Source organism: Condylura cristata, unplaced genomic scaffold (genome assembly GCF_000260355.1).
Source record: "Condylura cristata isolate star-nosed mole 26May11 unplaced genomic scaffold, ConCri1.0 scaffold00002, whole genome shotgun sequence".
NCBI classification, from domain to species: domain Eukaryota; kingdom Metazoa; phylum Chordata; class Mammalia; order Eulipotyphla; family Talpidae; genus Condylura; species Condylura cristata.
Window position 1 is genome coordinate 22185272 of NW_004567103.1, and position 18110 is coordinate 22203381.

Genomic DNA, 18110 nt, shown 5'->3' on the forward strand with positions numbered 1-18110 from the left:
CTTCTGAGCTTCTCTAGTATGGCATGCTCTTGCAGGCAACTTCACTCTTGTACATGCTAATTGTTCTGTAAGAAAACCAGATTCTACTGAATCTGGTCAACTCCTATCAACACTTCCTGAGTCATTTCAAATATCACCTTCCTTTGGAGACCTTTCTTAACCTAAGTGTAATTAGAACAGAAAACTCTCTTTTCTTCTGTTTACATTATATCGCAACAATCTATTTCCAGGCCCTTCCTGGAATTGTGCCATTCCAGGCTCAATGGATTAAAGCACAGTACTATGAAGCTATATGCAGCCACTGCAGCACAAATTCAATCCCTGGCCAGAGAAGTGACACACATGGTGTGGCAGATCTCTCCTGACCCACCTGCTGCTCCCCTTAGCAGTGTATTTAGGTAGATTTGCCTATTCTGCTCCCTATTTTGTCTCTGGTGAATCTTCCACCTCCATTCCCACACCTCTGGCCTGTATCCCAGTGATTGAATGCATAAATAAATTAATTAAAAAAAAGAATATATTGATTAGGAGGGATACTCATCCCTTCCTAATGAGAATGTGACTATGAAATGAGACCAGGTCTTAGTCATTTTTGCATCTACCCTGGAACTTATTACAGTAGTTAGAACACAGTAGGTATGTCAAAAATACTTAATGAATGGGTATAAGATTGAATAGAGCTAAATGAATGGCATGCTTCTAGTTGTAAATATGTTATGATTAGCATTCATGGTTTCTGCTTATGGAAATAGCTACAACTCCTTTCTTAGATCTCCTTGTCTCAAAAAAGTCCAGATTTCATTGACAAAGGACAATAACATCGAGAAACCTGATGATGATGATAGCCAACATTATTAAACGGTTTTCAATAATTGCTTTCTTTAAGACTTAAATAATTTAAAACTTAGCACAAAGAACAGGGAACAGAGCAATTTTTAAGTATCATTGAAGAGCAGAATAAAGATTTCTTAGTATAAACACTGACACTTTAATCTGTTACCCATAAATATGATACCTATGAAGTACTCTACTTCTCTGGAACGAATTTCAGATACAAAGGCATGAGAGCCAAAGGAAAACTATTGCTTATACACATATTTGGGTTGGGCAGCAAATAACAATTTTTTTTGTCTGATATTATAATGGTTACTGTTAAGATTATCTTAAGACATTTCCTAGTCAAATCTACTTGGGTAAAAGTTAGCACAGAATAGAATTTCCAAGCATTTTAAAGAGTAACCACAAGATTGGAGAAAAAAAATGTGTGAAGAAAAAAAAATTATATTGATGGTTAGATGCTTCTCTTAGAGAATTACAATTCATATGAACATATTTGGGATAAGAAGACTGTGGTAAGAAAAGCTGTTCAGTGAGCCTCTGTAACAGAGTATCTAAAAAAGGGGAGGCTCCATGTTCCCTAGGCCATGGAAGGAAGAAGAGAGCTGAGTGGTGAGCAAGCTAAGGACAGCTTGGGAGAGAAGGCTTGGAGGAGGCACTTGGAACTGTGCTTGCTTCTTGGGTATAGACTTGCGATGGTATTTGGTGTACTTGAAAGGCAGCACTTGAAAGAGAGATTGGTGAGAGACCTGTGGGAAGGCTACCACGGCAGCTTTTATCTTAACTTGTACTTTGATTTTGCTCCTTTTCTTCCAGACATTCCTGGGCCTTTTTCCTTTTTCTTCAGGATCCTTTTGAGAAGGTACATTTGAGCCTCAGTGGCCCTGATTTGGGGTAACTATTTGTACATGTAGCCACAAGGGGATGGACAACTTCGGGTGTTTCATGAGGAAACTATGCCCTTTCTCTTCTCTATTTGCACACTAATTCTATTGAAGGTCTTATGCCTGAAGAATATTGTCCTTATGTGGCAGATAGCAGAACCCATTTAATGTATGCAAGTTTGAGGGTCTCAAGGTACTTACTCTTCATTCTGCTTGCCAACAAGTTCACCACAAATTGTTTTGACTAGCAAATGTTTGATAGAATACTTCATATTAATTTTCATGGAATTAGTGTGGGGAGATATTGGCCTCGGGGGTCCCCAGAAATAGTTCTTTGCACTGGGCTTCTAGTGTTGGGAACATACAAAATGAATTGCTATGAAGACCTCTCTGATTTAGGAAAGGTAAGATTGGTTATGTTTTGGGTCAGAAGAGACTCATGCTTGATACTATCATTTACATGATAAAAATTCAACCTTATTGAAGACTGAGAAGGAAGAGGCCAATTCTTAATCAGTCCTTTGAATTAACAGTTAGTTATTATGGCTGTCTCACACAGTCCTAGGAATTTATACTTTCATTTTATCCCAAAGAAAAACTTGACCATCTTTCTTTAATACTATCAACCTGGAAGCTTGACAGTAAGGATTAAAAATTGCTCCTTCCTTCCCACTTGGTTATTGGAAAGGCTCTGAAAGGTAATCAGTCTTGTGAAGCTACACTTTACAGTCTGCATAAAAATGCCATGATTTCCCTTTCTCTCCCCAACCTAATTGAAAGTGCATAATATCACCCAGCTGGGGAAATGTAAACGGTAAATATATGCAATATATCATGCTATCACACAAAAACTGGTTACCAATGGGACTAGGTGGTTGTCAGGACCCAAAGAAATCTGGAAAACAAGTCTTTTTCTCACCTAGAATGAGGCCTGCCAACCTTCCCCTCACCTCTTCTCTTTCCCCTTCAAGCTACAATCAGATTAAATGAAAGTCAGTCAATTCATTCTTTGCACTTGTAATTCCAAGGGTCACCTAACAATGTATATTGACTAAAGCTCTCTTATATCAGCTTTTCAAGAGATGTAGCCTTTTACTTTTGGCAGGAGGTGGGGCTTGACTCATCTTGTTGCCTACCTCCTTCAATTGTACTCACCCGTGGTTCTGTTATCTCTTTCCTGAGCTGCTAAGCCTGAAGATCCAAGGCCTTGTCACCTCTTATTTTTCTCTACTTCATCAAACCCCTACTGCCAAGGTTATCTCCTTTTCTACCTATGATCATCCATGAATGTCTGTACAGGTCACAGTTTTCTTGAGTGAACTCCTTATTTTTAAAAAAAATTTCTTTGTTTTATTTCATTTTTGCATGGAAGAACTGGGGTACAGGCCAGTGGTGCAGGGCGTGAGAGGATTCACCAGAGACAGAATGGGGAGCAGAACATACAGGCTTATTGAAATAGACTGCTGAGGGGAGCAGCAGGCAGGACAAGAGAGGTCTGCTGTGCATTGTGGGGGTCAGCTTCCTGGCCAGGGAATGAATTCAGGCTGTAGTGGTGACAGTGCTGAGTCTTAACCCCTAGGCACCAGGGAAGCCCCATAATCTTACTTTCAAGATCCTCTGTATCTATGTATGTAATTCTACCTTCATTACACTCACTCAAAAGTTGTGATTCTCATTGCTGGTTGCTCAGCTCTAAGAGTCCAGCCATCTTCTTGAGTAAGTCTTTCACAGTTAGGGCTTTTAGGAGAAAGTGCAATATTTGTTTAAAGTTTTCTGTCACAATATTCCTTTAAAAATTGTTCCCTGTTGCACCATGAATGCAACAACTGCTATTCATTCATGCTGCCTTATAACTGGGTATTGCTTTATTTTTGATGGTTGATACCTTGTACGGGAAGGTCAAACATAGCACTTGTCAAGGGCACAATGTCACCTCAGTTTTAATAGATTCAAGGATGTATTTTTATCTGCTTTAGCAGTAGAGATGATTGAAACTTACTAATTAAAACTACATTCACCTTTTAATAAGTACTTTACCTGTCAATGGGCACAGGTGGATGGTATGGTTTGTTGACCTTGGCATACAGGCCCTCTAAGGGGTCTCTTTCTGGAGACAGTGGATGGCCATCCCGTGGGTAGCTCAGGGGTACAGCCCTGGGGGGAGATGGTGTCCTGTAGACAATTGCCGGTGTGCAAGGTTCCCGGAAGTGGTTCACTCTGGCGTAATTGGGGTCCATTTCATCATCATCCATATCATGCAGTGATCCAACTGTCCCAGTGGCATAATCAACAAGACCTCTTGCCTGCTTTTCCCTTAGCTCCTGATGTTTTGCTCCAATCCTGCAAAATGAATGGGTAACAGAAATGTATGTGGTTTTGTACACTAATAAAATGATAAATTCCACTGAATCTACCTTAACTCTTCCTAGTCAGTCACTTAGTTGTTATTGTTCTGCCTACTTAAGATCATACCATGCAAAGAATGCCAACAACATATTCCACAAGATTAATTTTATGTCTCTGACCTTTATTTGCTACAGGGAATTTACTTTTAGAGCAATGCCCTGTGCATTTTGACATTTGTTCATTGATGACTGAGATGATTGCACAGTTAGGAGCTGATTTTCATAACACTGCTTCCCTTCAAATGGGATATGCACGTGGGAAGGGCACATCTTTGATGTGATCAGATGGAAGTTTTCCTTAGGAGAGAATGCATGCTAAAGAGTTCATCTGAATTTTATATCTTATTGATTATGTTACTATGTGGTGCCATAGAATTCCAGTATATTTGTTCTTTTAAAGAAAAGAGCTTGCAAAAATGGATTTAAATATGACAAAAGAAATACAAAGGCCTTCTGGTCACTAAAAGCAGTGGGATCAGAAGTAATTTATACGCGATGCTAAGACTTTTGGTAACACAAATGGGAATCATTGTGTCTCATTATATAGGAGCTAGGGACAGGGTAAAATAGTGAAGAAATTAATAGGCTCCTGACAGAGATGAATTGGCGCATATAAGTGAATTAAACACCATTACTGGCAGAATTCCACAGTGCTGAAGTCTTAAGTGATATTACAAAATGCTACTGCTCATCAGTGTACTATGTAGACTACTGGGAATGGGAGCAGAAAAATATACTTAGATGAATTCCAAATCCATCTGAATTTTGAGATTTGACATTCAATCTGCAAAGTGTTAGATTAGCCCTCTGAAATTCCCAGTTATGTGTTAAAATGGAAAGGTCACTGTGGCATCTAATTATTGCACAATGGTGGTCTGATTGTGTTGTGAGGTGCCAGCACTAATGAGGAAAAGAATGTAATCGTACACCACCAGCAAACAAGGTGCAGTGTGCACCGGATGAGACAAGTAAGATGATGTGGTTCAGGAGGCTGAAGAAAGACTCAAGAAAGGATGGGGACAAACCCAAAAGCCTGGGCTCAGAGAATCCAAGCAGGCGATGGGATAAAAGCAAAAGAATTCTATATGCCTGTCTATATGACTGGAGACCAGTATAGACGACCTGGATGAGTGAAAAAACAAAAACTGGGGCTCCCTAGTGGTGCAGTTAAAGTATAGCTCTACAAAGCTATCCACAGCCACTGCAGTGGGAGCTCGATCCCCATCCAGGGAGGTGACCCACATGGCGCAGCAGACTTCTCCTGACCCGCCCGCTGCTCCCTTCAGCAGGGTACTTTGTCGATCTTCCTGTTCTGCTCCCCACTCTGTCTCTGGTGAATCTTCTCGCTGCTTGTATACATCTGACCTGTACCCCAGTTCTGTATGCAAAAATAAATAAATTATTAAAAAAAAAAAAACCCAAACTGAACTCTCCAGTATCTTCTCCTTTTCAAACAAAAACAGCTGGTTTTGCACATGGCAGTTTGATTTTACAGAATATCAAAATCTATAAAAATTCTTAAAATCCATGCTCATTCAAGGTATTTTGTTTTACTACAACACTTTTTTTTGGGGGGAGGGGGTGTTGTTCAGTAAAGAGAAAGAAAAAATAAAAAAGAGAGGGAAGAGAAAACCAAACCAAATCAAAAAGACAGAAAAGACACATGACAAAAAAGCCCAGCATCTATCCTCAAGTCACAAGAGATGAAAATAAATGAAAAGAAAAGAAATAAGTGAAAACCATGTACCCGGCCCATAAGTAATTAGAAGAGTTATATTTTTGCAAATGGGAGCTTGAATCTCCAAGGGATTTTGAATGACAATGAAAGGAAAATTACACTGTATGGTGCCTGTTAAGAGGCCTTGCCTAGCCACTTTCAATGTATGTCAGTTCTCGATTCATGGGTGTTCGTTCTGAGTCATTTTTTTAAAGATTCATTTATTTATGCATGCAGAACCAGGGTACAGGCCAGAGGCCCAGAGACAGTGAGAAGATTCACCAGAAACAGGGTGGGGAGCAGAACAGGCCGACTGACAAAGTACATGCTGAGGGGAGCAGCAGGCAGGTCAGGAGAGGTCTGCTGCACCATGTGGGTCACCTCCGGGGCAGGCGGGGATAGAGCTCATGCGGAAGCGGCTTTAGATTCTCAGTGCTGTGCTTTAACCCGCTGCACCACCAGGGAGGGCCTGTTCTGAATAATTTTTGATAAAGAAGGTAACCTACTCTATTCTGCAATAAAACAACCTTCTCAGGTACAGAGCCGACTGGATTATCAGAGAGCACTTGCTGCTGCAAGATGACAGGGATGGATTTCCACTGCCAATAGAACACAGGACATCGGTAATGTTAGAGGGCGCGATTTGTGTGGTTACTACCCCTCCCACATGCGATGCCTTTAAGAGAAATCTCTCAGCAGGAAGGTGAATCTCTTGGTTGCTACACGGGGCTAACCTTGTGGCAGCAAAATGAAAGCAAAGCATTGAACTTCATTTTTTAAATCACAGAAATAGAACATTAGTATGTATGTGTGTTCCTTATTTCATCACTTCTCTTTCTTGGAGGTTTTCCTCATTAATTAAGCTTGCTGAGTATGGAAAGATTTTTGGATAAAAAAATACTTTGCATAAGCAAAGCAGTATTTTTTATCTTGCATTTTTTCTTTCTAAAACAAAACCAAATTTCCCCCAATCTCTCTGCATCACTGAGTAACTACTTTCATATTAATCACTCAGTAGAAGAAATAGTAATTTCTCCAAACCATCATTGTTGTGTCATACATTAGGGTCTCTCTCTGTGGGGCAGGTGAGCCAATCTCTGAAAAGGGTATATGGAGGCAGAAGAGATTCTCTTAAGAGAGAAGCATCAGGGTAGAAATTTTTTTTCTTTTTGGTAGAGCTGACCTCCCTCTGCTCCAGTTCAGTGTGAGAATTCTAATTGTTTATAGTGTCCACTTAGAAACTTAGAAGTCTCGTCACCACTGGGAACTCAACTTGCTATAAGTGTGTGTTTTTCAAAATGGCCTTTACAACACATCCTTATTAGATGACCCTACCTGTTTGTTTATTCTTCCCAGTGCACTGCCTGTGAATTGTTTCTATCTTCTCTCTCGCTCTATGAAAACATTGCTTCTTTTCTCATTACATCTCTTAAATATCTTCTTTTATTTCCATTTCATTAGCCACAATCTGGGGTTAAGACTTTAGATTTCCTTGGTCTGCACTGTCCATTATGGTCATAATTAGCCATATGATGTTATGCACATTCCAATATGAATTATTTACAATGATATACAATTTTAAATTCAGTTTTCCTATCTTGTGAGTCGTATATTAAGTGCTCTACAGCCACATGTGACAGCCACATGTGACTTGTGACTTGTGACACTAAATTGGGCAGTGCAGATATAGATTAATTCCAATACTCTGAAAAGGTCTATTGGACTCTGCTGACCTACATTATTCTACAAGTTTTTGGTAGGTGATCTAGTTCTACATTAATCCATCCCTTAAGAGACTGCTAGAGTAACTTTCCTCACAGAGCATACTCTGTTAGATTAAGGATCTTTAAATAGGAGATTGTAATTCATGATAGAAAGAGAGTATGGTGACTCTATTTCCATCCCTGAAACTCTAGGTGGACAAAACCTTGAGAAATTGAGAATACAATTCCATGGATTATGCAATTATAAAATAACCATAACCTTATATATGAAATTAAATTTTTATATCAGTATATCAAGGATTAATACATGCCAACATTTCTAGCAGTGTATACACTGCAGAAAGAAGGGAGGAGAGAGAAGAAAGAGAGAGAAAAAGAGACAGACTGATTTCAGACAATGGAACTTTACTTTGAAAGATTGTCTGTAAACAGGTGTAGGGCATTAGAGTTGCAGGGTCAATGAAGTTCCAACCTCAGAATGGAAGAAATTAGGAACAGAAGAGACATTTCCCCCGAAAGAAAATGGGGTGAAAAGAAAGGAGGCACCAACTTGCTTTGCAGCTGACAGGTAGAATTAGCAGAGCAGAGATAAACAAGGAAAAGTTTATTACAATAAATCCATAATGTAAGACTTCACTAAGCCAGTTGGCCTCTTGTCTGCAGTGCAAGTTTTTGCATGAGAGAACACATGGAATTAAAGTTGACTACATAATGATGTCAGATCACTTTGTCCAGGTCATCCAACACTATGACCAAGTTAAAAAAATTAAACATTAGTACATGAAATTTATTTATTTGATAGATCAAAACAAACACATAAAACACCAAGACAAAAGAAAGAAAGAAAGAAAGAAAGAAAGAAAGAAAGAAAGAAAGAAAGAAAGAAAGAAAGAAAGAAAGAAAGAAAGAAAGAAAATGTTAGGATTTATTGCATTAGTAAGAACAATACTTTTTCTTCTTATTGTTACTAATGCACCAGTCTTAACATTAAGAATAAGTAAGAAAAATTTAGTCATCTACAAATTCAGGCAAATTCAGGCTAATCTCAAACATAAATAACGATAAAAGAAAAAACATTCCCGAGCATATAAAAATTCAAGGGACTATAGCACTCAGTCACTCATGTTGAAAAAATATTTAATGGAAAGTAGTCAAAGCCAACCAAGAAAATAATCAAAATGAGGAACTCAGCCTGTTAAAGTTCTAGAATGACAGGTCTGTAGGTAGGCAATGCATTGATTTAAACAGAAAACTAAGGCTAAGCCATTGCAGGAACAATAATTACAGGAAAAAAAAAAAACATCAACTCAAACAATATAAAAATACCACTACTAATAAAAATCAGAAGCCAATAGAGAGGTGAATTAGAAAATGTTAACACTCAACTCTATTTCAATTTTCTCAACTTTGAAAAAATTGAAGTAGTTACTATTTAAAATGGAAAAACTAAGAATAGAGGTCATAGTATATTCAATATAAATACAAAAGAAACTCCCCTGGAACGACAAAAAGAAACTCCACTGAAACAAAAATTAACAACAGAAAGAAACTCCACTGAAACAAATAACAACAGTAAGAAACACAGAACTTCAAAATATGAAAACAAAGGAAGCAGTAAAACAAGAAACATGACCAGATTTTGCTGTTACTACAATAAATAAAAATGGAATAAATTTCTGTAGTATAACCAGAGGATCCTAGATGTGTTAAAACAAAAACAAAAACAAAAACTACACTATATGCTCTTATATTGAAAAATAGGGAGCAATCTAAACACACATTACTAGGGGCCTAGAAAATATTGTGCAGCTAAAAAACAGGACTATACTACTTTACTCAAAAGGAAAAGATATCTGTCTGTGTATGTGTGTGATTATATACTTTTGTTTGATATAAGCACATATTCAGCATAAGCAGAGACCAAATCTGGAATGATACACAAAAAGTTGATAATGATAGCTGTCTCTGTCTCTGAGAAAGGAATTTAAGATACAAGATTAGGATTTACATATAAAATACTTCAAGATAACTAAAAATTTTAACTACTAAAAGCTCTCATCACTACATATTGACTGCCAGAGTAAAACAAGATTAAAAAACAAAAGTTCAGACAGGCATCGGCAGGAATCCTTTGTCTCATAATTAGGACAATTTTCATCAAATTACTGTTCACTGACCATTTGTCTGGACCCTTCAAAATCAACTACTTTTGCCAAGAATACTCATTTTCTAGTAACTAAATAGCTTTCTTTAATTTTCTATGGACTATAAACTAAACTTGCTGATTTACAATTCTACATTCACCTCGACTCCCCTTTTCTTCTTCAGTCCATATGTCCAACAAATTCTATATTAACCTGTAAAATATGTAATATATTACTTTGTAAAATGCTTTTTTGGTGAGAAAAATTTTTTTTCTTGATTTCTAGATATTCTGCTTCCATAAATAGACTTGAATGTATCATTCGAATTTTCTTTTAATTAATTTGACTGACTATTGAATTATTCATTTATATCCACTAATATTATACTGTATACTGGAAGTGAACAGTCCTTGACTCATTATCAGAAGATGTAAATGAGTAAATACAACTCCATGGGAAAAAAGACACAGCATGTATAAAGCCAAAAATTCAGTTCTGCTTACGGGGTTGACAAATGGCCATGATGGACGTACCACATCAACTGGATGCTGAAGAGTTTTGCCCACCTCAGAGGAGATGTGGACAAGGAGTGAAGCACTCCAGGCATCCAGAGACACACCAGCAAGTGGGCATGAAAATGTGTGCTTTGCTCAGTGCTGAGGTGTGAGTTTGACAGAAGGAGACACTGATTTGACTTATCCACCTACTTGTTTTTTCTTCACAAAAAGAACACACTTAATAAAAGTTATTGGAGGGCCCTCCCTGGTGGCACAGCAGGTTAAAGCAGAGCATTAAGAAGCTAAACCCACTTCAGCATGAGTTCGATTCCCAGCCCCTGAGGTCACCCACATGGCGCGGCAGACCTCTCCTGACCCGCCCACTGCTCCCCTCAGCAGTGTACTTCGTGGTTCAGCCTGTTCTGCTCCCCACTCTGTCTCTGGCGAATCTTCTCACTGCTCCTGCACCTCAGTTCTGAATGCACACATAAATAAATCTTAAAAAAATGAAAAAGTTACTGGAATTAAAAAAAATAAATTTATGTTACATAAGTTTGCTGATACCTAAAGTATTTGGTGAGGAAAATCCTATTATAACCTTTTTCTTTGTTTTTTATTACACAATGAAACAAAAATATAAAAAAAATATATAAAACAAATGTAGCACTTGAAGGATGGTTATTTAGAGCAAACACATCTGCAACTATCAGTGAGATCAAGAAAGACCTTTGAGGGATACCTCATGTGCTCTCATTTCATCACAACCACATCTATATTTCATAAGTAGTAGCTCATCTGTCCTACAGGAAGAACAGACCTAATGTTTGAGCTGTATTTTCTCATGCTTATAAAACTTAATTCTTACAAGGTATGCAAGCCTCAGCTTCATAGATAAGGACACTGATGGTAGGAGAGGTAAAATATTTGTCTGAGAATGTATATTTATTAAGTGGCAGGAACTGAATTCTTGAATTCCAGTCAAGCACTTGACTTCAATATTAACATTTCTTTTTTTATATTAGACTAAAAATAATCTAAACATGATCAGTTTCAAAATTTATGTTATCCCACAGTACTGATTCTAGTATGATGAACCTACTTTTATATCACTTGGTTCTATATAAATTAAGATTTTGTCAAAGTTTCCACTACTTCTTTCTTTTCAGAAATCTTTCCTATATACTTAAAAGCAAATCCTAGTCATTTATATCCCATACACTTCAGAAGGCATATTAAAAACCTTGAATAACTTATTATATAAAAATGTCATTATTCCACTTAAAATTAATTTTCCTTGGTGTCATCTAATACCTAAGCCATAAATAAATTTCCTAAGTGCTTGCAAAAATGTCTGTCTTTGGCTCAGGCTCCAAAGACTATCTACATATTAAATTTGATTATATATCTTAAGTTTCATTTCCTGTATAGAAATTTTCCCTTTTTAATTTCTCCATGCATTGAATTATTATGGAAACTAGCCAGATTTTCCTGTACATGGGTGGTCCTACATGCAGGCTTTGTTTGTTTCTTGGAGGCGTGAATGAACTTATTCCTCCATTCCCTTTGTTTCCTGTTTATGAAAAGTAGCCAGGAGCAGCACTGTCCAATAGATCCTCCTGTGGAGATGGAGACATTCTATATGTGGACAGTAATACTGTAGCACACTGAAATGTGGCTTAAACTATTTAAAAGAATTCAAATATAAGTAGCTGCAGGTGGCGAGTGGCTATATATTGATCTTGTGGCTGGACACTTAATTAGATTGAGGATCTACTTTTTTTGAGAAAGGGGAATACATTGTGCTAGATTTTGATCCTCCAAAAGATGGTCACCTGGAGTTGGCCAAGGTAAAGAATCTTTACAGAAACAATTAAGTTAAATATCTCTGCATGAGATCGTCCTAGATTATCTGAATGAGTCCTAAAGCCAAGAGCAACCATCCTCTTAAAGAGGAAAAGACAAAGAAAAGGAGAGTTAGAGAAAGGGATACTATACTACAGGAAAAGATTGTACTCCTACTTCGATAAGCCAGAAACTCCAAGGATTGCTGGCAGCCTCTAGCAGCTAGAGAAGGTTGGATAGTTTCTCCCTTGAGCCTACAGAAGAAATCAACTCTGGTGACAACTTGATTTTGAATTTGGGTCTCTGAAAAATACATTTCTGCATAAGCCATGAGGTTTGTAGTAATTGTTGCAGCAACTCTAGAGAACTAGGACAAAATTCTTGAAGGCTGTATGCATGTTTTAAATTATGTCCATCACACATCAAGAGGCAGGCAATATCTGGTTGTCTTACTTCAGTAACGCTTAGGTGACAAACTAATATTTCCATTTCAAAGTTCCCTTATCAAATTGCTCATGTAATCTTTTTCCATTGATGATTTTTGCTTGAATTTATTATTTCATTAGGGGCTGCAAAATTGTAATTTCCCAATCATTACTCTTTTTACATTTATTAGCTGGAGCTGGAATTATCTAAGAAAAATTTTCCTCAAAATTGTGGGTGTTTTGATTACCCTGAATTATACATAGTACAGGCAAGGCAAAATAAATGCTTAATTTACCTATAAAGGTAAAATGGTTCATTTTCAGGGAAAGGAGTTAGTGCCCTGAATATATCAAAAATATATCTAATGCATCCAGAGTAGCTAACACCAGTGATGTATACTATAGAGGAGCAAAGGTGGGTTTTAACTATCATGAACAAATCCTCACTCATAAATGCATATTTAGGGTTTTCAGTCATTCCTTACACTTTGGATTGTACACATTTCCCCATATTAAGTCAGTGGAGACAGCTTTATGTTGGCTCTGTGGTCCCTGGCCCAGTCATCCTTCATAGCTTCATTGCATTCTCGCAAACAAGCTGTCCCAAGAGCATGCTGAGTAGCTCAAGTCCCTCTTCTGGAAGTCATTCCACCAAGGAATAATATCTAGAGAATACAATCTGGACTCTGAAAGTGTTGCTTCCAGTAGGTTGGCCTTGCTTCTAAGCTTTTCTTTATGGAAAAATGATTTTTTTAAGAAAAACACAAGTTTGTATTTCTAATTCAAATATTACAGAATTCTTTAAAGTTTTTTTTCTCTTTTCTTTAAATGAGAAATATTTATTCTTAATACCAGTGACCTAATTATTTATTTGTATTATCTATATAAAATCTCAAATACATACTTAAAAGTTCTAGTTTTAGCAACAGTTAGATTATGAGTGAAGTTTGGATGACTTTGTGGCTTTCTTTTTTTGTTGGTTCTGGTCAATAAATATGTGGTCAAAACACTGTTCTAATACCACTTGAAGTGACTCTTCCTGAGTGTCCATGCAATCAATATGTTTTGCATTTTAGTTATTTTCAAATGTTAGGATTTTCCTTTTGAAGTAACTTCATTTTTTAAGGATATAAAAATCTAATCTTTCCAAATTCAACTATAACACAACATACAGTCATGCAGCTTTCATCAATCTTCTTTTTCCCAAGCAGTATAACCATGCTTGTATTTTTTTTCCAAATTAAGCAAATATGGCTATATAGTTCTGTCTTTTCTCAATGACAGGTACAGTGCATGCTTTTCTATATTTTGCTTTTACACATAAGAATGTACAGAAGCAAATTCCATATTCGTGAACAGAGATATTTCTCATTTTTCAAAAAGTAGTAGAGTGCTATGTGGACATGCTTCTGTTAACTTAGAGTTCTGGAACATTTGAATATTTCCAGTTTTTTACTATTACATATAATGTTATATTGACAAATCTTGTACAAAATTTAGTCTACATTTTTGCTATTGTGGCTTTAGGATGAATTCATAGAACTAGGATTGATGGGCCAAAGAGAGACTCATATATAAACTTCCTAAATGATGACTATTTCCCTCCACGATGGCATTATTTTGAGGTACCACCTGCCTTGCAGAAGGAGACCTATTTCTCTCCAGTCTCACCCACAGAGTTCCTCGTCAAACTTTGGGATATTTGATAAATGTAGCTTAAAAAAAAAAAGTATTTCAGTGAAGTTTTAATTAGCCTGCCTCTTACTATTTTATGTGATGCTGAATCTCTTTTCATATGTTTAAAGGCCATTTCATTTCCTCTTCTATGAGCTGTCCATATCTTTTGCTGATTTTCCTATCAGATTGTCATTTTTTTCCCCTCAATTTTTCAGACTTTTATGTAGTTGTGGTCTTAGCCACTTATCTGTGATATACATTGCATTTTTTTTGAGTTTGTCATTTGTCTTTTATGATACCACTTATAAATTATTGGCTATTTTTTCCTATGTTTTATATTTTGTTCAAAAGAACTATAAAATGTTGCTCCTTTTGCAAACATTTCTTGATTAATACGTTTCATGAAGAATGTATCAAAAGTATAGTTCTGACTGACCTGACCAGTGCTAGGAAGAAGCAGGCACTGAAAATCTCTTTGTTGCCCCAACAGCAGAGACAGAGATGAATAGAGAGTGGAAGAGGAGGTTTGCTACCTGTAGGGTGGCAGCATTTCAGGTCAGAAGAGGATTTTCAGGGGAGAGCTACAGGGTAGAAGAAGTAGTGTCATTAAAAGAGATTATAAACTACCTGCTGTACAGCCTTCTCTTCTGACAGTAGAGATAATTTGTCCTGCTATCATTTCTGTTTTTATAGTAGAAGCTGCAATTAGGTCACTACAATTATCCTTTGTTCCAGTGAATAGGCCCAATTTCTTTAGCTTTTCCTTATGAATGTCATTTGAAAACTGTACGTATACTTGACCAAAGAACAATTATAGCTGCTGCTGCTATTACTATTATTATTATTACTATACTACCAACCAAAAAAGTTACGTGTAATCTTTGTGATCAATGTTTCATTTTCAACAAAGCTATTATAACTGCATTACTGTGATAATATTTTCCACAATTTTCTCCTACCTGTCTGGGTATCTATACCATTTTCTAAATGATTCCCTTTGTCCTATTATTTTGCCAGCCTAACTAGACTAGATGTGGTCAGGGAACTAGGTTGATGAAATAATATATCACTTCTCTTATAATAAGAGAATCAATATTTTTCTGTATACTAAATTATATATTCTACAATACTGACATGCACATCTTCAACACTGTTGCTTGAGCCTTGTAAGTAGACTTCACCCTCATGTTTTCACTTTGCTCACACAAACAACATATGAAGTCCTTTGTGGCTTGGATAATCAAATAATATTATTCCTCTGGGTGTTGACCCTGTAGAGTGTATATGAGTTTGCCCCCATGCTTTGCTAAATGTCACCAGAGTGAGTGGCACATTGATGCTCATTCCACAGGTCAGGGAGTAAACCACTCCTAAAGCCCTGAGTCAGGAGTGGTTTCAGAACATTCTAATTCTGGAGATCTCAGACAGGTTAGCTGATTCTTTGCCTAGATAGGATGATCACAGAGATTTTCCTATACCACATGTCCTAGAAACAACCAAATTTCTCACTTCATGTGTTTCTTTTTTTTCTTTTTTGACAACATATATTTCATAACCTATACTCATGGCCATCATCTTCAATTCTTATTAGTTGTGTGTTTTTTTGTTTTTTGTTTTTTTACAATGTCAAATTATGAGATTTTTTAGTAGCCTCCCAGTGCTGCTAAATACTGTCATTTCAAGAGAATTGTGATTCAGTGAAGGATCTTCTATTATTGCAATTTACATTTTCCTTAAATTTATACCTTTCCCAGATCCATTAAACTTTCTCTATTGCTAATGTATTGAATTCCTGTAATTTGTATTCTCATAATGTGGACAAATTTCTCAGAAATGCTTAGTAAACATTCTTAGCTTTCACTGGGAAATGAATCCCAAAGAGAAAGAGGGCAGGGACCAATGACAGAGAGCTTACTATCTTCTCTGGTGATGCATGAACCCTTATAGCAATCATATGGATAGAGCCTGTATGAAAAGTCTCATTAGGCACTGAAGATATTCAAAGATGCTCCCCAAGTTACTGATTAAAATTACACTAAAAGAAAGAGCTGAAAAGAATCTGCCCTTGGAGATTGGATAAAGTTCATAATTTGCTGATTTACCTTCCTTCTTATTCTTATTGACATACATATTTAGTAAAATACAACCTCACTTATTTTTTATATGCCTGCAATTTATGTATCCATTACTTGTAGTAATCTTGAAGCAGAGAGGAAAGTTTACCTTTTAAAAAATGATCTGGAGGGCCTCCCTATGGCTCAAATGTTAAGCACAGCACTATGAAACTATCTGAAGCCATTGCAGCATGAGTTGGATCCCCCCATCAGTGAGGTGACCCACACGGTTCAGCAGACCTCTCCTGTCCCACCTGCTGCTCCTCTCAGCAGTGTACTTTGTCAGTTGGCCTGTTCTGCTCCCCACTCTGTCTCTAGTGAATCCTCTCACTCCCTGCACCTCTGGCCTGTATCCAAGTTATTGTATGCATAAATAAATAAGTAAATCTCTAAAAAAATAAAAATAAAAAATGATCTGGAATACAGCACTCTTTACTCTTAAGTCCTGCAAAGATCTTTTCAGAAATGAATAACAACCTTTTGACATGGTGGAGGTTGCCATCCTATGGAAAAGGATGAGGATAAATCCATAATGTTGACTGTTTGGGGCACTGTAAGTCTGCCTCAACTTCCTGTGGAGGAAACAGGAGAAATGCAGAGAATAAAAGGAAATGCTGCATTTCCTTTCCTTTCCCTTCAAACAAGTTAATCTTCTTTTCCTTCTATTTTGTCACCTGGAATTTTACAGCTGACCAGTTCTCCCTGCACTGCACATGCCTTTGATCTTGTCTCTAAAAGTTTACTCATATTAAAATGTGCTGAAGCACGAGGGATATAGACATCTACAATATATGCTGCTTCATTTCCTTTGTTTTCTTAGTCACAAATGCCAGATTACTCAAGGCCATGAATGTCCACCCCAAGTCACATAGAATCTTTTTCAGAAGTCTGGATTTATGAAGAGCTCAAGAAGTACTGCCAACCTCCACAAGGCCGGGGGAAAAGCTGTGTGAAGTGTAGAAGCAGGACTGCGACAGGCTAAAATGAACACTTTATACCTAATATCTCCATCCAGTCAACATGCCAGGGGCACTTGCATTATGAAAAGTCATATTTCCTACATGATGGAGGTGTTTGAAAGAATGAAAAAGACAGAAAGTACAGCTTCCGCCTTCCTGTCCTTTTTATACAAGAGACTTTAATTAAGTCCTATTTATACAAGAAACTTTAATTAAGCAAAATACTGTATTCAAATACTGTATATTCTGCAATACTTATTAGTATGAGGATTGTCATTTTTAGCTTCCCAAAATGTGAAGTCCAGATACTTGCCCCCAAATGGAAAACTGCCAGTTAATCTGGTTCTTTGTTCTAAAATTATGGAGTGTTTACTGTTTAGGAAGAAGTATTCTAGGTTGGATGAAAAGATCAGAGGACACTGAGTATCATATGGAAGAAGCACACATTTGTTCATCACATCTTAATTCTGAGTCATCAATGACAAGGTGTCCTTAGTATGAGATGAACTGGTGAGAGGAACAGCCTTGTCATCTCCTCCTCCATGAATACATTAAGGAGAGAACATACAAAAAACTCACAGCCATCACAGATGATCACCACTATGCAGCCACCAAATTAATTCAGATAGAGCTATAGAGATTCTGACAATACATTGTCAGGTGATTAGGCAATAAGACAACTGTTAGGAATGCTCCTCTTCTTTTCCAATAGGTATTAAGGGAATAAATGATCAATAAAACCATTGGTTCAGATTGCTATAATGAGGCTTTGATGGAGACTTTTTAAAGGAGCATATGTTATATGTACCTGGTCTTGAAAATTACAATGCAGTGTGATTGGCAATGGATATTTGTAAATGAAAGTCTAAAGAAAACAGGAAAAAA

At 36.9% G+C, this 18110-nt stretch overlaps 1 protein-coding gene across 2 annotated transcripts in view; it reads right to left on the minus strand.

Moving 5' to 3' along the window:
• Nucleotides 1-18110, minus strand: part of PARD3B (par-3 family cell polarity regulator beta) — a 489342-nt gene that overhangs the window by 148261 nt on the left and 322971 nt on the right. Inside the window, exon 17 of one of the 2 annotated variants that reach the window (XM_012727528.1) lies at nt 3759-4061. The exons of the other annotated variant lie outside the window; for it this stretch is intronic. Coding sequence (XP_012582982.1) covers nt 3759-4061 — 303 coding nt within the window. The remainder of the gene's footprint in view (nt 1-3758; nt 4062-18110) is intronic. 2 annotated transcript variants of the gene reach the window in all.